General features: G+C 36.8%; 1 protein-coding gene across 1 annotated transcript; it reads right to left on the bottom strand.

Moving 5' to 3' along the window:
* Positions 1 to 1,340: 1,340 nt before the first annotated feature.
* LOC121407683 (chromodomain Y-like protein 2) lies at positions 1,341 to 26,271 on the bottom strand. The gene is made up of 8 exons (XM_041598869.1): positions 26,209 to 26,271; positions 12,204 to 12,849; positions 11,581 to 11,842; positions 10,531 to 10,660; positions 8,350 to 8,522; positions 7,722 to 7,932; positions 6,573 to 6,716; positions 1,341 to 3,098 (listed from the first exon to the last, which is right to left on the bottom strand). Exons 1-8 carry the CDS (start codon positions 26,230 to 26,232, stop codon positions 2,943 to 2,945), a joined length of 1,746 nt encoding a protein of 581 aa, XP_041454803.1. The 5' UTR covers positions 26,233 to 26,271; the 3' UTR covers positions 1,341 to 2,942.
* Between the last annotated feature and the right edge of the window lie 23 nt (positions 26,272 to 26,294).

Below are 26,294 nucleotides of genomic sequence, written 5' to 3'. Positions count from 1 at the left end.
ATGTCCAAGTTTCAAAAGTCAGATCAATAAACTTGCAAAGTTATGATGGTAATTCAACAGATACCCCCGTTATTGCCAAAGTTCATTGACCTTTGACCTTGGTCATGTGACCTAAAATGCGCACAGGATGTTCAGTGATACTTGATTACTCTTATGTCCAAGTTTTATGAACTAGACCAACATACTTTTAAAGTTATGATGGTAATTCAACAAATACCCCCATTCGGCCAAAGTTCATTGACCCTAAATGACCTTTGACCTTGATCATGTGACCTGAAACTTGCACAGGATGTTCAGTGATACTTGATTACTATTGTGTCCAAGTTTCATGAATCAGATCCAAAAACTTTTAAAGTTTTGATTGTAATTCAACAGATACCCCCAAATCAGCCAAAGTTCATTGACCCTAAATGACCTTTGACCTTGGTCATGTGACCTGAAACTCATGCAGGATGTTTGGTGATACTTGATTAACCTGGGGCCCGTTGCATAAAACTTTTTACCTGAGAGAACTCAGGTTGTTTTTACCTGAGTTTTTGCCCTGTGCTAAAGTCAATGGCGGAAATCAGACTAACCTTAGTTTTCAGTTTTTACCAGTTTTCTCAGGTAAAAAGTTTTATGCAACAGGCTTCTTATGTCCAAGTTTAATGAACTAGGTCCATATATTTTCTATGTTATGATGAAATTTCAAAAACTTAACCTCGGGTTAAGATTTTGATGATGATTCCCCCAACATGGTCTAAGTTCATTGACCCTAAATGACCTTTGACCTTGGTCATGTGACATGAAACTCTACTAGGATGTTCAGTAATACTTGATTAACCTTATGGCCAAGTTTCATGAACTAGGTCCATATACTTTATGATATATAAGTTATGATGTCATTTCAAAAACTTAACCTTAGGTTAAGATTTGATGTTGACGGCGCCGCCGCCGTCGCAAAAGACAAAAATGATTGGATAATCAAAATTAACATCACACCAGAATTAAGACGAAAACCAAGTAAATTCAAAATTTTCAAATGCTGAAACAGAATCTCAATCCATAGACATTGAAAGCCGAGCGATTAACACTAGATTATCAATTCTGATTAACATGAATTCATGATACTGATTTTGCTGTACTGCTTATAAACAAATTAGAATTTTTCATTTCAATCTCGCTATCTCTCACTTTCACCATCTAAGAAATGAAAAAGAATTTTAAAAATAAAGACCCCAATGTATTTAATTAATCTTATTGAACAGTAGGTGTTTCTCACTTAATCTTCCTTGAATCTATTTACTTAAAATACATTGACGGGTATCTACTATCTGCCCTTGTTTTTTATTTAATCTGTGTTATTGTAGATTTTAGGCACAAAACTTCCATTACGATAACTTTAGTCTTTTCAAGCCCCCAAATCATGCTTCAAAAATCCCAACCATTCTGCATTGGATGGAAAGAATATGATCTTTTTACCACTCTGAGTTTTTGTTTAATTATGATTTTTCAATTATTTTTTTTGTGGATAACTAAACTGCACAATCCTACGAGAAACACTGAATATTGTTTCCCATTTTGAAAGTGATTCACAGAAAAATGTATAGCAAACAGCAATTTCACAAACAATAAAGACCTGTAAGAAATGAAAATACCCTGAGAATGGCTTATATAAAGTGCGGAATTATCTCTTATAACAGTTCAAAGCTTGGATAACATATCTTGACTAGCAAATTGTTTTTTTATGATCTGAGTAAGGAAAGAGTTACACCCAGTAAAACAGTTTTACTCAATAGCAACGTACAGGACTATTTAAAACTTTTGCATGCTGTATACATGTAGATAGTCTTCTAAGCTTCATGGCATTCGTCATGTTTTTTTTTCTTAACTAATACCATCAGTGGGGTTTTGTAGACCTTTACAATAGTAAATCAGTTAGTAAAAAACTTGTTAATCCTCTCTCCCTTCCCCTTCTTTCTCTCTACCCCCCCCCCCCTCTCTCTCAAAGTTTTTCTCTCTCGCTCATACTACCCTTTCTGCATTTTCCACAGCAATAAAAACAGAATTAAAACAATCTCCTATAAATGGCAATTCATTTCATCAACAGTTTTTCTGCTTCTAATAAGTTCATCAGGGATGGGGTCCAGGCCAAAGTCGTGAGGTCCCCTTGGCCTGAGGCCAGGGCTGAGGTTGCCGAGGCCTCAACCTCATCCCTGCATTTTATAGATCTAAGTATTTGGTGCAATCAGTTTCTCATTCTTATGGCAGGTGAATAAATACATTTAGCATCAATTCACAAGACCTCTTCAAATAAATATTATCGCATTTTCATGACGTGTCCATTTATTGAGCTACCACATGTAGACATTCCAACTAAACGTGAGTGCATGAGTCCTGGCTGATACTGCTTGCAGGACTGGGAGGATTTGAACAGAACAGACAGGTGAAGGGACCTGATATAATCCATTGGCTACTGTACATAACATACAGGAATGTGTCTTTGCGTTTGAAGCTCTCTGGCGATACCATAGAATGATGGAAACTGTATCGTTATCAATGTGTACGTGGGTTTGGTTTCTAAAAAGACACAGGTGAATCAAACATGGTTACACTTGGGATAGACCATCATCACCATCCAAAGGTCTGACGCGGCTTTCCTCCTATGTCAGCGGCTGAATCACTTTCAAATTTCCAATTTCAGCTGGATCACAGCTAAACGTGACAGCATCCATGATTTTGTGTTGATGTTAAGCACCCATCACTACTACCGACATCCTCTAATCCTTTCACATCATAGTGGATCAGCTGAATTGGTGAAGCCTCCAAGTCAAGCAACATACAGAATTGCCTCTTGTTGAAATCACCTTACACTCCATGCATGGGCTAGGATGATCCTTGGTTGTCACCATCAGCCCATTGTTTATTCTTCCTCTTGAGAGGTGGCACGGTAATTTATTCAGTCACATGTCCGAGTAATTCTCTGCAAAGAGTTTGATCTGTCTGTGGCATTCTGGAGAGCGCCACCTCTCTTCCAGTGCCGCACATTCGCTCTCATTGACATACTCAAGCTTTGCCCGCATTTGGCCCCGCATTAACAGTTTGGATTGAAGCAAAGCCTGTAATAAGCAGAAAAGGTGATAACATTTGACTCCTCAAATTTAGTGTAATGAAAATGAGAAGAAATAAAGAAGGAAACATTGCAGATTTTTTCTAGACTTATAATATATGTATCATGAAAGCAAATCCAAGCTTCAAAACGGTAAAATAGAGGTGATAATTTGATCATTTTAATGAATTACTGAAGTTTAGAAATCAATCATCACCTGACTGGCAGAACGGTGGAAAGTTATGCATGCGCAGTGATTTTACATTCCTTTTTTTGCTGACATAAGGTCATTAGAGTGATTTTCTCTTGCCTGCGATGATCAAAATTAGGGTCAATATCATATCGACCCTAATAAGGTCATTAGCTAAAACTTATGCAGGGTGCTACATAACTTTTTAAAAAGTTGGAATATAACTGCCCACAAATCTATTTCAATTGCTCGAAAAAAATCCTTGAAAAAAAAGTTTAACCTGTACAACAGAAATGCAGTTTTATAAACCATTGACCCTTTTCTCTCTCTTGTTATTGCATTTCTTTTTCCAGAGTGATTTTCTCTTGCCTACGATGACCAAAATTAGGGTCAATATCATACCGACCCTAATTTTGGTCATTCTACTGTTAGAATTTTGCTTTCCACTGTGATAATTTTTCTTGCCCAATTCGGGCAGGTAGTTTTGGCCTTTACTTCAAAACACTTGCCCGACTTTAACTTTTACTTGCCCCAGGCAATTGGGCAAGTGCTTATGTAGCACCCAGCTTATGCCAAATTTAATGCCCTTCTGCCTAACTGACATGAATGTGAATTGATGTACGTGTACACTGTAACGCCTTACTGCCAGCAAGGTAATAAAATATTCCCTTTCCAAAAACCATCTTAAAAGTGATTTCATATCTTCAGCTGATAGCACGCGATCAAAGCATTTACTGTCATTACTACAACGGCAAACAAACATTTCAAAGAAATGGTTTCCTACGAGTTACTCATGAACCTTATACCTGAGTTGTGTGCAGCACAAAGTGGATTAATTTTTTGCTATGGCAAATTGATATCATGGCCAAGATTTGTACCCATGATTCCTTGATTTAAAGGCATGGGTCTGAGCAGTTGCTGTTCCATTTCACTTCAAATCACCACAAAAATTTGGAGGACTATATGTGACTAAAGGGAAGTGTGTCTGTCTCTAGCTCAGGTCAGAAATTCCTTCATCTTAGGAAAGGGATCAAGTAATCTTGACGCTGTACAAGATAATGGACTAGTAGACATCCTATTTCATGACTTTGTAGGGGAGTTTGCAAGTAAAATCTTTAGATCTGAAATAGGGTAAAGGATTCTTTCTTTGCAATCTACTGTGATAAGGGGATCGAAACAGCCTGCCGCCTACTAACATTAAAAATCATTCCGTAGAAATATCAATACAATCTGAAGCACTATGAACAATTATTGAACAAGTAATATGCTTCTCCCTTCAAAATGTTAGCAAGGATGGCTGGCTGGCAGTTGAGATCAGGATTTCCAAGTCACGAGGCTGCTGGATTAAAGTGTCTCCCACAGACTTTGTACATGTGATTCGGCCGCGAGGCCAAGGCCAGCAAATTCGGCCTCGAGGCTTGCCTCGACTGCATGTCTCATGGATGGGTCAGAAGAGGACACTTTTTTTTTACTTGACCATGCAGATAGAGTAAGCCTGAGTCATATCGATTATTTTGAAAACCGGTGTTCGACAGCTCTAATTCGATCGAACATCGATGCATCGAATATTGAAGGCGGGGAAAATTTAGTCTTGTTTTTGCGTCGATGCGATGCGCTTTGCATATGCACTATACGCACTGACGGTATGCGCTGGCGTTGGCCGGGTGAGCGTTGCACAAGCAGATGACAGAGCAAAGTTCGTTTGTATTTTCCATGATCACAAAACACACAAAAAAGACCGGGGACCAAAGCAGAATTCTTCCCAAAATATCTTCAACAATGATATTTGCAGATGACAACATATAAGTTTAAAATGAAACAATAATAAAGACATGAATCACGCAGAGTCGATCCGAATGATTTTCGGTCAACTAGCATTCGCAGTCCATTCACCAGCCCCGTCCGCAGCTCCGTACACTCACTCTCCCGAAACGACAGGCGTGCTTGACGTCAGCGCCAGCAAACAAGTGCAATCAACGGAGAGCGCTGTAACTTGCCTGAGATTGTGTAGTTGGATCCAAAATGAGCTCCAAATAAATTTATGGGAATAAATACGTAATTTTCTCTGGATGGTCATTTGAATTGCTATTCAATGCTGATATAACGATTGTGAGGAAAGATTGTGGAATATGAGTTATGACAATGTTCGAGAATTAATCCTGATATTAAGTGATAATAAATGACAATCCATTTTTTTAGACGCAATCGAGCATGCGATCAAAATAAATACGAATGGTTCGAATCGAGCCCTAAATTCATCTAAATTATTACGATTTAACAAGATTTTATTGTCATACTAAGAATATTGACGATGTCAGCAAAGTATGTTATGTTCATATGGAAGAATTAATACTGGGATTATTTCTATGATTCCATTTCTGGACGTCTCCTCCAAGCTCCGAGAAAATAAGCACAATGCGCATGCGTGTTCGATGACGTATGACATATTTTTCCATTCATGAAATCAGAGCCCAAAGTTGGGCACAAACCACAAACTAGCTTCAAATTGATGGGAAAAAAAATCGAACGCAATTTTCTCTGTTTTGTCATGTAAAATGTTATTATATGGTGATATTACGAAGTTGAACAGAGTTTTTGCATGTAGACAATGTTCGAGAATCAATCCTGACGTGATGATTATTTTTTTTTAGACAAGTGCACTAGCTCGACTCTACTCAAGAAGTCAAGTCGATCGTCATGAAATGTCCGCCATTGAAAATTGAAACGAAATACAAACGTTTCACATCTAGCTCTAAATTCATATTAATGATTATCATATGCGAATTATTGTTAACTGTTACGATTAAATAATGTTCTATGGTCATGATATTAATATTGTTCATGAAAGCAAGATTTATTTTACGTTGATCGCGTCAATTTCCGGCCATTTTCTGGTTTGATTAAAGAACAGTACTGCGCATGCACGATCGATGGCCATGACTCCCATTCATGAATTCATCGTGCATAAATTATCTCGGCACGAGCAGACGAGTAAGACTCGAACTATGATCGAAATTAACACCAAATTAATGGTGAATAGCATCATAATTACCTAATCGGTTTCATTTTGGGGGCAATAGAAATCAAGTAAGTAGTAGTAAAGTTGGACATTGCTGATATTTTGATGATTGATTGTGTAAACCAAACGAATCGGCCGGCCGACGTTTTTTTTTTTTTTCGATGCACCGATTTTGCAAAATCTGCACCGGTGTTCGATGACATCGATCGAACACCGATTTTAAAATCGATTCGACTCAGGCTTAAGATAGAGTCAGAGATAAAAAGGCTTTGTACCTTGCCGGATTGTGAAGCTATCCTCTGCACCCTTGGTACTACTTCCTGCATGAAACTTGTAGGCCAGAAGGTATGCGATACAAGGCCACAGGCACAGGCCTCCAGAGCTGTTAGCTTGCGACCAGCGTACAACATCTCACCAGCCTTAACACAAGGAAATAGAGAAATGAAATTGGAGGTTGGTTCATGAATATATATATCTTCTCTTCCATAAAATATACAGATGAAGTATTAAGACACATATTCCTACTTTCAATAGCCCTTGTATATTTATCATGCTTCCACAAAGAATCATAAGAAATTGATTTGCTTATTCACTCACTAACTTTCATGGATAGGCTAAAATAATCCAATATCTCAGGCCCTTTTATTAAAGGAATTAAAATTGTTGTAAATTTGACATTTTTGGTCAACGTGACAGCCAATCAATATCAATGCTTGCAAAGATTTGATGATACCACCTAGCAGGTACATATAGGGTTGTAACATCACAAGTCAACAACCAGAGTCTCACCCAGAGACTCATGCTCAGAATAAAACACTATTTCCAAGTGAAATTCATGCCCAGACTCAAGAGACTATGCTCGACTTAAACCCCAAATACTTGACCCAAGCCAAGATCTAGATACTTGGTACAACCCTGGTTCCCATAAAATGTGTAATTACAGAAGCAGATCACTGAAGGACCTTTTCACACGAGAATCTTTAATCATCATTGTACCATTCACATGTTCACTCGAAAACTGTGATTTGAATTCTAATTCCTGAGAGAAGGCGGTACTGTTTCCTTGGTAACTTGCCAATCAAACCCAATCAAAGCACTGCACCGCAAAAAAGAAACTACGATGAGTGCCTGACAAGTGTATTATCTACGGAAGTGCTTGAAAGGTCATGTAAGCTCCGCCCCCTCAAAAGATGTTTTGGAGGTCAACCCTTTCAGACATAAAATTTGTACTGTATTTTGAGTGAAACTTAACTGGAATTCACCTCCGGAGTAGAATTTGAATTCTTGATTGTGATTAGCATTTGTGATTCTAGTTTGGTTTCACACATGCTAAAAATTCGTCATTAGAATTATTTTTCACTGGAATCGTCATTCAAATCACGATTTTGGTACCGTATGAAAGGGCGGTAGAATCTTGTACTCACCAGTGCTAACCCCAAGACTTGAGGGTAGGTGTGGGATGCACAGCCCTCTGGGGTCTGGCTTAGAATACTGTATGGCAAGTGGAAGTAGGCTTTGTCGCTGGCGTACGCGATGTCACACAGAGGTAGAATGGCTGCTCCTAGGCCAATGGCAGGACCATTGATCGCTACGACTACTAGCTTTGGACAGTTGATAAGGCTATCTACAAATGACCTGTAGGATTCAAGTAAGGATATCATCAAATATTGTCTCCACTTATTTTACTTACTGTGCCTTGGAGGTGAAAACTGAACTGATTCACATGCAGCAATGAAAAACAATCCTTTGTGACATTATAATTACCTTGGTGGATCAAGACCTAGTTAAGGATATGCAGTCTATATAAAATACACGCTAGCAGTATGTATTTTTCAAATAAAAAAACTTTGACATCAATAAATTAAATTCTTCCTATGTAGTCATGATTTCAGGTGATGAGACACTTTCTGGTTAGCTGGATGCACACCCTATCTTTCCTAAGTTTTGCTTCAGAAAGATAGCTCCATCTAGCTTGCCCCAGGAGTGATAGTTCCACCTTCACCAAGGGTGTATATTACTGTAATTTGGTAAGAGATAGAACTTGATTGTTACCTGACTGCATCTGCAAGATTTTTGGACGCTCTTTTCCTCTCCTCCACAAAGGAAGTCTGAATACACCTGAGATCTAAGCCACTGCAGAATACACTACCAGACCCACTCAAGAAGATCACCTTGGAGTCGTCTTTCTTGCTCAACTCAAAGACAGCTGTCAATTCCTGTAAAGCCTGTAGGAGTTATGAAATAGAATGATATAAAACTGCCATTTGTATAGGTTTGGATCAGAGCTACAAGTATAGAGCTAACCTATGAGAGCGTAGTGAAACAGCACTTGTAGTAGATGAATTTTATTTTGAACTTTAACAACATTCCACTGTTTAAGGGTTAGATATTATTTATTTAGCTTTAATCTTTCACTTGTAGTTCTGTTTACTGTTCTATAAGAGTATTTCCTGTTGATAGTAAGCAACTCATGGACCAACAATTCACAGTCATCTTTGAGGGACAGGATGGGGAGGTGTTTCACAAAGATGTAAGTATGACTAAAATAAATGAGTAGAATGCAGCACAAAACACATCGCCACATTGGTCAAATCCTGCACAGTCTCAGAGGCCAGAATTCAAAAAGGTGGTTTTTAAAACCCACGGTTGAGTCCATGGTTTATGCAGATTTCCTGTATAAATTACGCCTAATTTAGTGCGTATCGGGCGCCTGTTTGAAAAATTCCAATGCTGATGCGCGCTTTTATCACAGTGCGCCAAATTGACACCTGTTGCCGTAGTTATCCACGCTATTTTATTCATGAATACACTCTTCAAACTGTGGACTCATGAATAAAATTGCATATCTTACCATGGTAACTGGCGTCAATTTGGCGCACTGTGACAAAAGCGCGCATCAGAATTGGACATATTTTAAACATGCACCTGATACGCGCTAAATTAAGCGTAATTTATACAGGAAATCTGCATAAACCATGGATTCAACCTTGGGTTTTAAAAACCACCTATGTGAATTTGAGCCAGAGGATGCAGACTTCTGTGTAGTCATCAATAAGGTTACGTGTTTATACCAAGTGCGCGTTGCCATTTGGGCACAACCCTAGTCTAATCCACACTTAACTCTGTGAAACTTCATTAGGGAATGAGGATAAATATCTTCTCAAACGGCACTAGCACATCAATGTGATTTCAAACCATGGTCGCTGGATTACATGACCACTGCTCAACGATGATTCATTGCACCTCCTAAGGATGATTGAATGTAGATACCTGACTCCTAACAACAATTACAATAAAAATCTGAATTTATACAACAAACAATTCTTTACCAAACAAAAGTAAAGTAGCCATGAAAGTAGTGCTGTAACCCATAAGTGAAAAACCCCGAACCGCATAATCCAATGATTTGCCAGTGGGACCTGCTAACCTGGCAGCTTCGACTCACATAATCTTGGTCTACAATGTGCACTCACTCAATCAAATGTGTACACCATCATGCGAGTGATATCCCTGTACGCTATACAGGCTCACATCTGGAAAATGTATTAATCCACTTTTATTCCAGAGTTCTGGGGGTGACATTGTACCAAGAAATGGGTCTGGGCCGATCTCAAAGCATTGCGCAATAACTATTGGAACCAATTGAAGAATCACTGATTGCGACAGTGATCATTACTATTCACATGTTATACGCTGGTACACCATGTGCTGCAAAAACAAGCTCCTCAAATTGACGATAAAAATAATAAAAATCAATCACGGCGGTGCGTGCGACGATCGAGGCACTTATGAAGCTAGTGTACGTTCATGCAGTATTTGCCGAACTGTCTCAGGGTCCCACAAAATGTTCACAAGACAAAAATATGCCGGCAATTTCTTGAAAAAAATATCAGCATCTCAAAAAGAATCTGCCACCTAATTTACTTTACGTTCTTTCGTTTTGTATGATTTTGTATGTGTCATAACTTCTCCCTTTTTAATCATTCTACGGTCTGCGGGTTGGTGAATGAACTTGGCCTGGCCGGTAACCCACAATCAGGGGCATATTGGCAGGGTAACCCGCACCGCAACAGGTTCCGGTTACAACACTTCATGAAAGAATGGGTATGAATGCAGAGTGTTAAGTATCAAGGAGTATCACGTAGGCACAAAATTCTTTAAAATCTGATCAACAAATCGTTCCTTTGTAAATTCTATTAACATTTAAAATGCCTTCCACGTCTCAAATCTCACCTTTAGATTAAGAGCATTTCTTGTTGGTGTCGTGGTGAAAAGCCTTACTTGTGTATACCCTTGGCACTTCTTCACAACTATCTCCTTGTATTTGTATAGGCTCTCACTCTGTCTTGCACTAATTCTCCGACTGTCAACAAAAATTAAATAAAGAAATTAAGATTATTTCTGATGGCACAACATTTAAGCAGAGAATTATTCTAGGTATTGCTCAAGAAGGCTTCCACAAGAATTTATAAACAGATTTAATTACGGTAAATATGTAGGAAATTGTTAACAGCTAAAACTATTTAGCTAGTGATAAAAAAATATTCTTGCCTTAAATGAAGGATTTGCAGTAAAATCAGATAATGAAAAAACAAAACATGTTCATATCTTATGTAGATTTCATAACTATAATGACATGATAGTTAAAGCCGGGGTAATAATACTAATAACAACGCGCCTCAGAATAGAATATTTCTAGATAGATGGCGCTATATAAATGCCTATTATTATTATTATTATAGTTGGCTTTAGGATTTGGTGTCAGTGAAGTCACTGGCTTTGTTGGGCTGTAGCATTCACAGGTTTGGAGCGGTTCATTCTGTCTAAAGACCCACTAAATATCATGAGGAACACTGACATTAAAAGTGAGTATCAATGAATGTTTAGATGAATCCTACTCACTTCAATATTTCTTCTTGTGATCTAAATTGTATTTTGTTTTTCATACTGCAAAGAAGCGATGAAATCTAAGCTGTATTGTGTTCGAAATTTCGCTTCGAGAGAGTAGACAACTGTACACTTACACAATAATTAATGTGTGTCTAGATAAGTTTTAAATCTGGACAAAACAGTAATTTTAAGAACTCTGCAAGCGGATTTCATAACCTGTTTAAATTATACGGTAAGAAAATAGTTTAAAGCATGATAAAAAAATAAATGTAGTTCTGCTATACCTTGCTAAATCCTAGGGGGACTGAGGTGGCTATAATAAAAGTTTCCAACACCCAACTCCCATCCTGCAGATCAAGAAATTCTCAGCACTTCTGGCATGAATGAACCTACCTATCGATGGGATCTTCAGGGGTCGAATGTGAAAGTCTCCGCCTAGCCACAATGCTGGCCGTTCGCCTCCCTTGGACTTCCCCATCCTCTTCAGTGCCCCCACTGGAGGCCGTTAAGGAGTTGGCTAGAGTAGCAGGACTACCGCCTCTCCGCGTTACCATGGTTAGTTTGGTCGGAGAGAGTATCAGCTTGGGGTAGGCACTTGCACTTGCTGACATTGTGCGATGAAGGTTTGGTGAACCCCTTGTGCTGTGATGCAATCCTGATAAAAGCAGACCAATTTATAGTTTGTGACAAATTGAATAAACTTCAGTTCAAATAAAGTGAGATCCAATCCGATCGTGTTTTTCATACTATCAGATAGTGCCTATATTATTCATAAATAACCATACATCTCTGATTCACAGTTCAACAAAATTTAGTCTTTTTCTATTTTGAAACTTCCATAATTCTGAATTCAAGATTATACCCATGGTTATGCAATATTTTTGATAATTTTAGATAAACACAACATAATGATAAAAAGTTATCTTCACAGAGCCAGGGAACATGGATTAAACAAAATGGGGAATAAGGATTGGAGTTAACAAAACTACAAATTATAGTAATTAGTAAGGTCATACCCTCATTAGGAATTGTGCTATTTATTCTTCTACGTTGTAGTGGTGAACCAATTCCATTGCTACTCGCACTAGGCGAATAAGTACCCTGAGGTCCGACACCCGTTACTGAGTGCGCCCTCTTCACACGCTTCTCTGGAGATTGTCCTTCAGACTTGATAGCATGAGTGGACGGAAGTGCTACAGGTCCGTTAGTTTGCTTACTACCGACGTCTGACTCTCTTTTTCTTTTCTGGGCTTTGGCTGACCCATCCGCTGTTTTTCCTACAGTGGTGCTGCTGTTAGTCCTGCTATTGCTACTCACAGGTTTCTGATCTGCCTGAGCCTTCGCATGCTCTTTGTTCTTGTCACTTCCATTGCTAACACGCTCCTTCCCTTGTCCACCCTTGTCTTTTCCTCCATTGTCACTGGGTCTCTTTTTGCCCGCTTGAGGCAGTTTCTTGTGTACATGGAGGTGATCCAGAGACGCAAGTCTCTCAAACTTGCCATCTTTCATTGTCTTCTGGTTGAACTCCTCCACCAGTTCCATGCAGTCTCCAAGGTTCTCCAGAGGCTCCCAGGTGTCCTCTTCGCTTCCAAAGTTCTTCCATCGTACCATGTATTCCAACTTACCCTTGCGTGTCCGGCGCCGTGCCAGTATTCGTTCCACCTGTAATACAGAAATGACATAAATTGTTACTGGAAAAATAAAGGATACTGAAACAATGGTAACTGAACCATAGGGCAATGTTGCAAAAAGAAAAGACAATGACAATAGGCCAAGAGGATATTCAGTGGTCAATCCCTAGAATCTTTCAAGCATGCTTTTACCACTTGAAGGTGCTTTCATGTTTTTAGAATATTCTAGGCACTGATACACAAAAATACAATCAATCGTAGGCCTACAATTCATAATTAATCTATTAATAGACAATCATGACAGATTGCAAATAATAAAATCACAAGCGATTATACACAATTTGATTGTGCCTTTACAGGGCCAAGGTTATAAGCATTTATAGAATAAAGTTCTTCATGTAGACTTTTGGAAAATAAATTACAATGATAAAGTAACAAAATAGTGAGGATTCTTAGTATTTCATTATGCAGACATACTTGCCAACTTTAGAAGAAAAAAAAGAGGAATCCATTTTTCACGCAGAGTAACGACTCAAGAGCGTGTGACATTTTGCGCGGGAAGGGTGTGGGGGTACCCCCTGCCATGGTAAGAAATTTTTGGAATTTTAGAACATGAAATGGGGGGCTTTCCTTCACTTTTGAAGTGCCTTTTACCTGTCCACAAAGAAGAAAAATATCTTAATTTTGTCCCAAAGTAATGAAAAATGAAAGTTGAAACAGGAAAATCAACAGGATTCATTTCATGAAATTTTACCATATTCTTTTTTACTTCAAAAACATGTATTTCCATTACAATAATAACTGGATATTTCTCAGAATACTCCTTGTATTTCTAAATAATTTTGGCTTTATTTCACGAAAACAGACTAACAGTCTAAATGCATATGTAACTTACACATGAACTTATGCAATTGCAAATGCACCGGTACGGTACTCACTAAACCCAGGCCCAGGGTGCTCCGACCCGCTAAGCGGGCGGGCCGCGACTGGGCTAGGTACCGGTACTCAGATACTGCCCAGTGCACCCATGCACTGTCTGTATAACGATCGGAATCACAATCACAACTCACATTCACAATCCAAACGACGCATTGGCGACGGTATCTAGTTTCCACACACTAAATTTGTAATTTTGGCTTCAAAATTTCACGGAAAACTATATCCTTTGGCCATTAATCCGACGATCGTTGAGCTGGATCTTACGTTTCCACACGTATGCACTTGCAGCGCGGTAACCCACGGAGCTCCGGCCCGTCGGTAACCCGGCACAGGCCGAAGCTTCCTGGGTTAGCAGCGAGGAATACTCGCGCTCGCGACGTCGCAGCATGCATTGTATTTGCATGTGTTGTCGCTCTAGCTGTGTTTGCACGCGCTTCTGCAATGTGCGCGCCATGTGAGATAGGCAAAGCATGGATTCTAGAGTAGGATCCATGGGCAAAATGAAAATCTACGTACAAGAGTGTGTTCAGTTAGTGGAAAAGTAATGCTATTTGGGATATCGCGATATCCAGGTGTCCGCAAGCTTCAGATTGGTCTAACCTTCGCTCCAGCCGTTTTTTTCAATATTATCAATGTAAAAATTAATGAAAATCGGAATTATGGAGTTGATATTCGTAACGCGGAATTGGCAATAAAAAATCGGGATGATTCCGCCAAAAGCGGAATGGTTGGCAAGTATGTTCAGTGCGTATCAAAAAAAGTTTACACTTTGAAAAAGCCCTGTGAATTAAAAAATATTTGATTTGATTTGACTTTATTTTACACATTTCACAAGTACAAAAAAAAATATGAAAACAATATCAGAAAACTTGTGAGAATACAAATCAGACAAGGCATAACAATTAATTCAAATTAAAGAGAATAGCGATTTGGAATTAAAGACAAACTAAAGGAGTGAAATATGAGGGAACCTGCATAAAAAAGCAAGGCTTGTTACATGTAAGTCTGCAGGATCCAGAAAAAAATTCAGTCTTAATGAGGAGAGGACAGGTAAGAAAATGATTATAACAAAGTAATGCCAAAATGTGACGATTGTGTAAGAAATACAAAAAAGTAATAAAATAAATAAATAAAAAAGAGTCCGCCACTCTATGACTATTATATTTTACTCATTACTCAGCCAGAGCGTATTAACAAAGTACATGAATATAAAAGTTTACAAAGGGAAATTATAAGAATTGATAAGCATCGCTTTCAATTTACGTTTGAATATATAAAGTGAGGTACTCTGTACCATATCATATCATAAATATACAACATGTGGGTAATTTTTTCACATAAGCTTGGGTTTGGGTTTCCTCTATACAACGAAAAAGGTTTCACAGAATGATACACTTGAGTGAGCACTGTCCATTTTTGTAAAGCTCGCAGAAATCTGTTTGCGCAGAAATGCTTGTTTTCACGCTGTCAAGGGGAAAGGGCGAAATCAAACTTACCCTGCGAAACATTTCTCATATATTTCCCTTGCACTACTCAATTGAAACAAAACGGGATACATTCAAGCATTTTGTAACAATTTTGCCACCCAAAAGGAAATTTCAACTCTTAGTAAGCACAACCTTTACCCCTTTTGAGCCAGCTGGATCTGAGGACATAACTGAATCTGAACAAAAGTTTATATCAGACATCTCCAGCATTTTTTCACTAAGTTTTTATCATTTAAAGTGGATTTCCATTTCATTTTTCATTTAATACTTGTTTCTCCACACTTTTCCCAAGCTGAGAATGATTAATAAAATGAAAATCAAGCCTAAGCCATTTCATGTAAATCACAGCTCAGTGTAAAGCAAATATCGTCACAATGGCCTCGGTGTGTGGGGAAGTGGGGTGGAGCTAAATGCAGTTTGCACTCTTCGAAATGTTATGGGCAAGGAAACAAGTTAAAAAAAGGTAAAAGATATCTTCAAATCAGTTTTTTAGCTAATTTCTACATGTTCTTCATGATTAAGGTCTACTTTTATTCGCATAACTATTTCAAAGTTCTGCGCAAATCATTTTTCACTAACTTTTCAAAAGTGCTGCTCACTCAAGCAGAAATATAGTGAGTTATATCATCATTTGCTTAAATGGATCTGTACCAACAATAAATGTGAAAAATCATCAGGATATTACAAATTTATAATTTTACAGGATAAGTGTAAATTTTTTTTGATACGCACAGTATATTTTTCATATTTGCTTTAAAAACAGCACCAACAAAATAATTATATAAGCCCCACATGTAACAAAATAATACATGAACAGACAGACAGGTTGAGGTTTCCCAGGTAGGGATGTACAGTTGCTGCTTGACATAGATTGGTTAAGTGACAGCATGCTTTGCTGCCATTGCACAAACTGATGTATTGTACCATTGTGCTGGCAATAGATGCTACTAAAAGCCTGTTCACACCGCCCAAGTGTTGTTGGAGCAGTCGCGGAGCGGAGAGAAAAAACTAATCACTGCTCGCTACCGTTCACCATTTACGATTTCGACTGTTTTCCTTTTTTCCCCAATTTTGTGAGCGAAATTCAACCCTCTCTCCCTACCGCTCCACGACTGCTCCAACAACGCTCGGGCGGTGTGACCAGGCCTTAAGTATACGAATATTCTTGCAAGACGCAAGTCATTGAGGGAACCCTGGTATCCATCGCAATTTCCTCTATTATTGCAATGACTGCTACACATAGGAAATTTTGTTTATATAGGTCTGTACAGAATAAACAGTAGTTGAAAGCTTTTATCTCACAACTAAAGATGCTAATAATCAAATTTGAGAAGTAAAATTACTGCCTGTATTATAGAACTTATACATGAGGAAATATTGTGCATATGGCGTATGAATATCCTGTATTATCATATATAGTGTTCTAGCGATGCATTAAAAACATGCATTTGGTCTGCATGAATTGCCCGTGCAGTATAGAGCGTATCCCTAAAAAGGACTGAAATTCAACAAATATCCCATAGGCTCCTGTAAAAATTAGCTATTGAATATCAATATGAGAGCATATTCAACAGTTTAGTGCGCATGCGTGAAATGCGTAAAATATACAACGCATACAATGAAAACAATGCAATGCACAGCATAGAGCACAATTACGCTTGATGAAATCATATTGAGCTACATGCAAGTCACATGTCGACGACCTAAATGATCGATGGCATAATGTGTTCAATCCAATTGCTCCCTTTTTTGGGGGGAGGGGGGGGGGTGGGATAGATGATAATAATTATATTGGATGGCTTATTTCATGAAATACAACCAATATTTCACTCGTTAGGGCCAATATTCCACTCATCTGCGATTCAGAGATATTTTCCCGAACTCTTAGATTTCTGGTATTCCATTCTGAACCATCCAATATAATATGATTATTCTACCGATGATAAACTACAATGTGACTGAAAAACTCATTGTCTCATTCACTTTACTAATTACTATTCTCCAGCAGATAAACAAGCATCAGTAAACATGATACTGACAAACCACAGTTAATCAAGATATGAAAAGAGTGTTCATTGATATGGAGGCCTATTGCAATGCTTTGTATTCATTATCAATATGGAAGTCGATTGTATTCTTATCAAGATCTATGTTAAAAGAAATGCTTAGCAACATGTCATGATCATGTCACTATAGACCTATTGATTTAAAATTTTACAATGACAATATTTGTTACTGTGTGCAATCTTGTAGCCAACTGGGCAATATAACAAACCCTTTCCTTTCCAATCTCAATAACTATGAAACATAACCATCACATTACAAGTGAATTTCAACTAGCTTTCATGAAGTAATTAATTAAATCAAAGCTGGGATTACATTTACATACATGTACATACAGTATGTATCATACTGTATGATTATCCTGGTCAATTTACAGAATTTATAAAATTACAATTAAAACACAAATTGAGAAAAACATGATGACTACATGTACATGTAGGTTACAGTGAATAACAATGAATGATTGATAAATTTGCCAATGTACCATAAACAAAAATGAACCTGCCATATCAGTCAGTGTTAGATATCTTTATAAACTCAAGCATTTCTATATATGTTAAAACCTTTCATCAGGCTACATTAAAGGTGTGGTTGGATTAAACAATTTGTCATATTCCAAACATAAAAGTTCAGGGGTCATATGAAGTTCACTGATTTCAATCAATTTCCTGTTTTTAACCAAAATAGTTTAAATATCAATATCACATATCATATGTATCTCATATGCAGTAGATCATAGCAAAGTAATGATAAATAGATGCAGGTTGGGCTGGGTAATGTACATGTATGCAGTCTCTAGATGTTTACAATTAATTATTTTCCTGTGCCTCTGGTTATGGATCAAAAAGGAAAATCATAAAAATGTGAACCTGAAAGATGTACTGGGGTTTTCTTGATTTGTTTCATTGTTGTGGTTGGTTTTAACTTTGTTTATAATTATTTAGATTTTAGAATAAAATGTAATTTGAAATAAAAACTGCATACTATTATGGCAAGCAAGTTAGAGTCCAAACTAGACATCAATGATGTGGAGCTCATCAAGCATCTCGCAAAGAAATTTAAAACCATTTTTAATTTCAGCCAAGTTGACACTGTAGTGAATTATATTGGTGACATAAACTGAGGAAACAGAATTGACATTGATGAAGAAATGACAGAGAAGAAGCACTTTCTTATGATTTATGAAAAAATTTCGCACAAATAAGCATAAATAATTTTTTTAGTCAAAATTTCTAAGTTCTGTGTAGAACCAAGCTTGGTGAACCTCATGTACATGTAGCTCTCAGATCGAACAAAAGAATTCAAAATCGGTAAACAAATAAACATTTTTGTGAGTTTTGAAAAATATGTATAAATTAGCATATTTAATGAGTTTCAAAATTCTGTGTGATAGTTTGGTGACTCTCATATAACTCAACCAGATGGAAGAAAAAAAATTATAAGTGGTCAACAAATAAAGAAGCATTTTATGTGAATTAAGAAAAATATGAATAATTAATTTCGCATGAACTATCATAAAAATTGTTCTAGTCAAAATGTCAAAATTCTGTGAAGAAATTTGGTGAACCTCATGAAGCTCTACCAGATGGCAGAAAGAAAAATCAAAATCAGCCAACAAAAAAGAGGCATTTTCTGTGATTTATGAATAAATGTTGAATGAATTAGCATATAATTTATTCTCTACTCGAAATTTCAAAATTCTGTGTACAAATTTGGTGGACCTCATTAAGCTTTACCAGATGGAAGAAAAAAAATAATCAAAATCGGTCAACAAATTATGAAGAAGCATTTAATGTGAATTTTGAAAAATATGCATTAACTAATTTTGCATAAATTAGCATAAAAATTTATAGTCATAATTCTGAGTAGAAGTTTGGTGAACCTCATGAAGCTCTACCAGATGGAAGCAAAAAAAAATCAAAACAGTAAAAAGAAACATTTTTTGTGAATTTTGAAAAATGCGCATAAATTAGCATATTTAATGAGTTTCAAAATTCTGTTATAGAAGTTTTAACCCCCCTCCCCCCACCTAGTGCTATCATATAAAGCAAACAGAATTGAAATCGGACTTGAAATGATGGAGAAGCATTTTGAAATTGTGGACGGACGACGGCCACCACACCACGGCATAAGCTCATCTGGTCCTTCGGGCCGGATGAGCTAACAATTGTTTTTTTTACAGCAAATGACATGTACCCCCACCCCCCCCCCAAAAAAAAAGATATAAGGAGAAATTTTGAATGACTGGATTTACTGATGAACAGCCTCTTTTACACCTTAAAGCCCTGGTCCGAGCTGAAAGTATTTATAGTTAAATAAATAGAGTAGAATTCACTGAGCAAAATGATGAAAATTTCATCAAAATCGGATAAATAACAAAGTTATTGAATTTTAAAGTTTAGCAATATTTTGTGAAAACAGTTGTCATGAATATTCATTAGGTGGGCTGATGATGTCACATCTCTACTTGTTCTTTTGTATTGTATTATATTGTAACGATCCCACAACAAGGATCGTGACGTAAACAATCAGCCCTGCGCATGACTATTGTTTACTCATTATTCATAGCTGTCGCGAGAACTCATTCAACCGTATTATGTCTTTCGGTTATTATTAGAAATTACTTGAGATTTCACATTCCAAAATGATTAATGTATTAGCTAGTTTGTAAATGAGGCCTGAGTTTTTAATGAAGAAACGTTAGGAGATAAGTTGATTTGCAGTTTTTATGATCAAATTGGTGTAGATATAGATTGAATAATTCATCGCTGGCTTTGTTTATGAACGTACATAATTTGCATAAGAGCCGGCGTATTTGCATAAGTGCGGATGAGCGTTTGGAATGCACAGTACGTCCGATCGCAGCGCTGGCCGATTTTGATAGATTTTTTACTAATTCATATCTTTTTAAGTATTGATATGAATGGTTCTGTATATATTTCAGTGCAAAAAGATATATCCTTTTGGAAACGTATCGACTTATTGAATGTTTTGTAGTAATAAACGAGAAATTGTGAATAAACTGGCTTCAATAAAACACAGTTCGAGTTCTCTGTACATTATACGCTGCGAGTAGAGTCTAGACGTGTGTGTGCTATCCAAACCCGCTCGGCGCACCGTTTTCACCTACGTCCGCAATTTGTCCATATAAAGAGACGTTTAGTCGCCGGGGCTGGCACAAACGGAAATCTGACTGCGAAAGGCTTGCCACGGGGAAGACTTGGAAAACTTGGAAAGGTAAACAGACGCAGGAAACAAGCCTATAGCCAAGGCATATAGACCCTGGAAACCTCAATATGAATTTAATTAATGTCCCTATATTGACCCGTATGTTTGAATATGAGAATTCCCAAATAGAGGTCCAGATTAATTAAAGTATAGATCTTGCTATGATATAAATTTTCTTAATAATTGTTTGGGGCGAGCGACCTGAAGTAAGAAGTCTAGGAATCAATCTCTTCATATATCGACGCCGGAATTCAACAGACGTGGAAACGAATGTCGAGACTGGGAAGCTGGAAATAGAAATTTTTCTCTTAACAAGCTAGACGCTGGTTAGATTTGGAAAATTCTTATACTTGGAGGCCCAAAATGAAAGTTTAATAATTAGCCCTTATTTCTCTGATAACAAAAACATCTTAGAGCTTATTTGTAAATATTTGACATTGTTTACCTGTAACAGTGGCGAGTCAAGTAAAGTACATGTACATTGTATATATATTTATGCAATTTGAATAATAAAGTGCACCATTTTTCTTTTTGCCATTGAAACTAAAATCTGAGTCACAAACCCCTGTGTCTTTCTTTGCTGTGTACCCCCATAGTCATATATTTTGACGAAACGACCCTTAATAATTAATTAATTGCAAATAATCTATAGCGAGCCGCTCTAGCATTTTCTTCCACTCTTATTATAACAATTCTCTTGGAAACTGCATGCTCGGAAGATACTAAGATAGACAAAAATGGAAATGGAGAAAAGCTCAGGTGATCCACCACAGACTGAACACCATCCTGACGTAGAGGTCGGAATGGAAGAAATAAGCGAGAGCGGCGGCCGCTACAATACCACAGAATCAGCGTTTAGACGACCTCATTCCAATGCTGTTTCTCCTCGGGTTTGGGCTGGTCCAGAGCACAGTTTGACAGAGCAAGTATAAGTCAACTTTTTCGCAGTGTGTTGGCTCTTGAAAAATCAATCTTCTGCTTCCACAATTCAGTCTATTATTCCTCATTTTGTTTAATTCTATAATTCATCTTGTCAGTCTATTGAAAATGGTGTTCGGAAGTGAATTTCAACGTAGATCCAATTTAATATTGGCATTGTTAATTTAACAAAAACTGAGATCATTGTCTGTCCAGTTAATTCATTTACTAGAACTTAAAAATGAAGATTTGACAGTGGACGATGCGAACGAACATAAAGTTAAATGCATGTGACAAGAAATGCATGCATACATGTAGTACATATACACGGAGCATAGCATGTGCCTTGGGCTTGGCAAGAGCTAAACGTAAAGTAGCCCAACACAGTGTTTGTGACATCATAGAATCATTATTCAAATCATGATTGCATTTATACCACCTTTTTTGTTTGTGATTCTACAGAAACGTCTTTCCAAACGCCCCATTTTCCGTGTTTGTGATTTGAAAGACGTTTAATTTCACTTTTGACGAAATCGCAATCGTGATTCTATAGTAAAAAGTGGCACATAAACGCACCCTAATAATGAAACATACATGTACATTGTATCAGCTCTTTATTAACTGCGATCCATATGCACCTCACAATTTTCCTACAAAATACTTGATATGCAGAGCTTAAATTGACCCTTTTTCAGAACGGAATATCAAATAACTTGTGCATCGCACTCGCATTATTGGTTTTCATGATAAAAAAAGGAATTAAAAATCCACGATTATAGTTCGAAACCTGAAACACATGCGCACATGTTTATTCAGATACGCAGCTTGTTCTCTACCGGTATTTAAATCATTATCCAGTTTCTGAGTGTTTCCTCGCTCGCATTATTTGATTGGGCTAACTGCAAGCAGTTGTTAAGAAATCCTTTTTTGATCAGATCAAAATCTATATTAAAAATTTCTGCTCGTGCTTTGCGCTCAGTTATCGTTTAGTTGTGCCCAGAATGTTCAAATTTTAGGACAAAATACATGAATTTAAAAAAAATAGCTAGCACTACACACTCGCACTATAGGCTAATAATGAAATTAGTATATATATAGCTAAGTTGACTATTAGGACTACCCCTTCAAAGAAACAAACAAAAATCAACTTAGAGCGGCCGATCGGGGAAAATGCAGCTTAAAAAATCTGGGACCCCTTATTGGCGAATGCTGGATCTGCCCCTTCAAAAAAAAAGCATTTTCGCTGCATTGCTAAAACACTATATAAATGTGTATTATTCAGCAAATACTATATTCCAGAATCATTTGACAGATTTTCTCTTTATATTGCAGTTGTTACCAGAACTAAAATTTACATAATACAAACTTAAACCTTTAACTGATTTGTACATGTATATCGCAATACAAATGGCATAGTTTCAACAGGTATGATTAAAGGCCTGCATTGACAACTTTAATAATATGCATTACCTCTAGGCCTATGTGTACATGTACATTGTATGCAAGAGCATGCATTCCCTATAATATAAAGATGCAAATAAACCTCAACTGAGCAAACAATTCATACATTGTGTTAGAAAAGACACATTTATGTGCAGAGTCACACACACACAAAAAAAAAAACACTTTTAAACTGCATGGTTAATTAGTTTAAATAGTTTGTAAACCAAAGACCACTCTAACACACTCAGAAATACAGGATTATGACATGGTGTATATTCTCACTGGTCATTTAATAATTTTAACTCTGATATCAAGGATGAAAATTTTAAGACTTGCATATTGATTATTGATTCAATCTTAATCAAAATTAACTTTCAACAAGTCCAAAGATGAACTATGGCCCTCATTGTCCTAGTATCTGTCATGAGGATAGTGCACTACTTTGTACCATGACTGAAGGGAAATGATTATAAAGAAATGTTTACTTTGCTACATGTATACTATGATCTTTTATTATAGTGCTCTTAAATTGTTCCTACTTCAGGGCAATTCCACAGGTTGGTGGACATGAGCTTAAAAATTCAAATTCAATATTTTCTTGAATTTTTTAATGCTTTAAGTCCTTCATACATGATAGTTTCAGGAACAAGAAATAAAAAGTTTATTTTCATATGTATACTTTGGAAAAAAATGGTCAAAAGTTGTGTCTTCCATTGTGTACCAAAATACAAGAAAAATAGTGAAAAATGAAATATGCCTTATTACCATTTTGTTGTTGCAACAACATACCACTTTATATATTTCTGAAGTTTAGAAGAGTCAAATTACTTAAAATACACAACCGCTTTTCAAGTAAATTTGTAGTACTCATTCAAAAATAAATATTGCAACCTGCTCAGGTGATGTAACGTGAGTAACCAAAAAAACTGACTTTGTTTTCTGAGAGAAAAATTCTTCACAGTTAATTGGTGGGATTTTAAATTCTCTTCCTTCAAACAATCTTTGACACAGTGATGACTATCAAAATCATTAAAAAGTACAATTTTTTTATCAAATTGATGAAGAAAAACTGTAACGTGAGTAACTTTGTAACGTGAGTAACCATCATGTAATGTGAGTAACCAGTAAAAATTATTCAGTTCGGTAACATTTTCTGTGGGATGTCAAGTTTTAAGTCTCATGGTGAGTTGTGAAGTTATTTTTGATTAATTAAAAGCAAAATGAGGGTACATCTCTTTGATGCGACTCTTTGTTCATCAAAATATCAGTGGTCATACAATCACACAAAAAAATTGAATATTAGTAGAAGTATTCACAATGCGAGAGTGCATTAGTAAGACTTGGTTTTGATTAACCAAACTTTAAAGAGTGTTTGAACAACACATTGAATGCCCTTACCTATAACCCTATCTAGGCCGGGGTATTTTGGGAGTTGATATGGCCCGGGGGGGGGGGGGGGCTCCCAGGCCCCCCTTGAGATCTCGGCCATTGGCCGCACGATCACGCCGAAAATTTGCGTGCAGGTTGTCTTGGACATAATCTACAATACTGTACAGTAATTTATTTCATGCAAATTGGTATTAAGCGATTATGCTAATTTATGCATAATTAGTAAGTGAAATCATACTTTTCCCTCCTACTCCCTATAAAGCTCCAATTGTTCCAATTTTTGGTATAAAATCTCTTTTAGATGTTCCTAGCAATGAATTTTACACACATTATTGAATTTTTAATGACATGTGTGTTGTTAACCATACATGGACAAAATGTAACGTGAGTAACCGTAACGTGAGTAACCATATTATCTGCACCCCAAGTAAAAACCATGTGTTCTTTATTTTTTTAATTATGTACAAAGTTTGTCTCCCTAATATACTTCTTTGAAATGGATATAATCAACTTTCATAAAAGCCTTGTATGAGGAGACTTTTCACTTATGTTGACTTTTCATTTTATGCATGTCCAAATCATGTAACGTGAGTAACCAACGCATTCCAAAGATTTGCCAGGAGCATAATAGAATTTCCCAAGTTTTGTGTTTATACGAAGGATAGTCAGACTGTGTACTTTGTTGTGATAAGGGGATGTTTAGTTCCTATCAATAATAATGGAGTTACAGCTCAAAGTATGAGTCAAGGTGTCTCCAAATGTAACGTGAGTAACCGTGGAATAGCCCCTCCAAAGTAAATTTATACAGAATAAAGACATCAAAGCAGATAGGCCTATATGACTGTTACAAAAAATGCAATCATCTTAAAACCAAGCCAGAGGGATTAATGTTTTGGAAGTGAAGAGCAAGAGTCCAATGATAAATCATGAAATATTATTAGATTTTAATAATGTTAGATAGACCTATAAAAATGTGAACTCATTATATTAGCTTTGACACTTCTTTCCATTGCTAACACTTTTTCATGGATTTTTTTCTTCAAAATTCACATAAAAATAGCCAAATGGTATTTGAAACTTATCTTAAAGTACTTGTACAATATTTCTCAAAGAAATACAGGTAGACATAGGCCTAAGCAAAAGTTTACAATTACTTTCCTCTTCTCAGTACTATGAAAAAGTTTGTGCCAATTGACAAGACAAATAAAATATTGAAAAGGTCTTTTCTCATGATCTACATAAGACTCTATGGCAATGCGTCCAATCAAACTAGTCTGGCAAAACTGTAACGGACACGATCAATTAATGAACGAATGAATGAAGTGTATTGATTTGTGAACGCAACTTAATAAAACTTGACACACCTGACAGATTTCATTTTCATGACAATAAAAATAGGGTGTCCAGGTATAAATTGAACAAATTCAAGTTTCACTGCCACTGGGAATCGAACATCATCTCATTTTCTAATGCCAAGATTTTTAATAATTTGAACATGTACTACCAGTAGAACACAGATAAACACGTATTATTTCATTTGTGATCATACATGTGGTTTTATATTTTTGCAACTCTATCTCACGTTGCATTTATTCGGCAGACTACGCTCTGAAGCCTCTGCTATTCTACTTCCAGAGCGTTGTGACCGAATACGTCCATTGACAACACACTCCACTCCAATGGGGACCTTGTCCGGTGCTTTACACACACCGCTCCGTTCATATAACACACACTCGTCGCACACTCTGAATAGAAACCGAAAAATATGACCTCAAATAACATCGTGATTGCTCATTATCGTGACAGATTCAAGCCAATCTAACCTATGTACAATGACATCAATATATAAATCTACGAAATAATTATTGTTTCAAGAACAGTCAAGATCAAAATGAGGATAATCAATAAGTTTTTCGACTTACTTCGTAGATATAATCCTCAGCCATTTTCACCGCCTTTACAACCGATACAGCGGAATGAATTGAAATGCGCATGCGCAGTAGAGTAT

This window comes from Lytechinus variegatus, chromosome 2, assembly GCF_018143015.1.
Source record: "Lytechinus variegatus isolate NC3 chromosome 2, Lvar_3.0, whole genome shotgun sequence".
Taxonomy (NCBI): Eukaryota; Metazoa; Echinodermata; class Echinoidea; order Temnopleuroida; family Toxopneustidae; genus Lytechinus; species Lytechinus variegatus.
The sequence above is the reverse complement of the archived record's forward strand: the minus strand, read 5'-3'. Positions and strand labels throughout refer to the sequence as shown.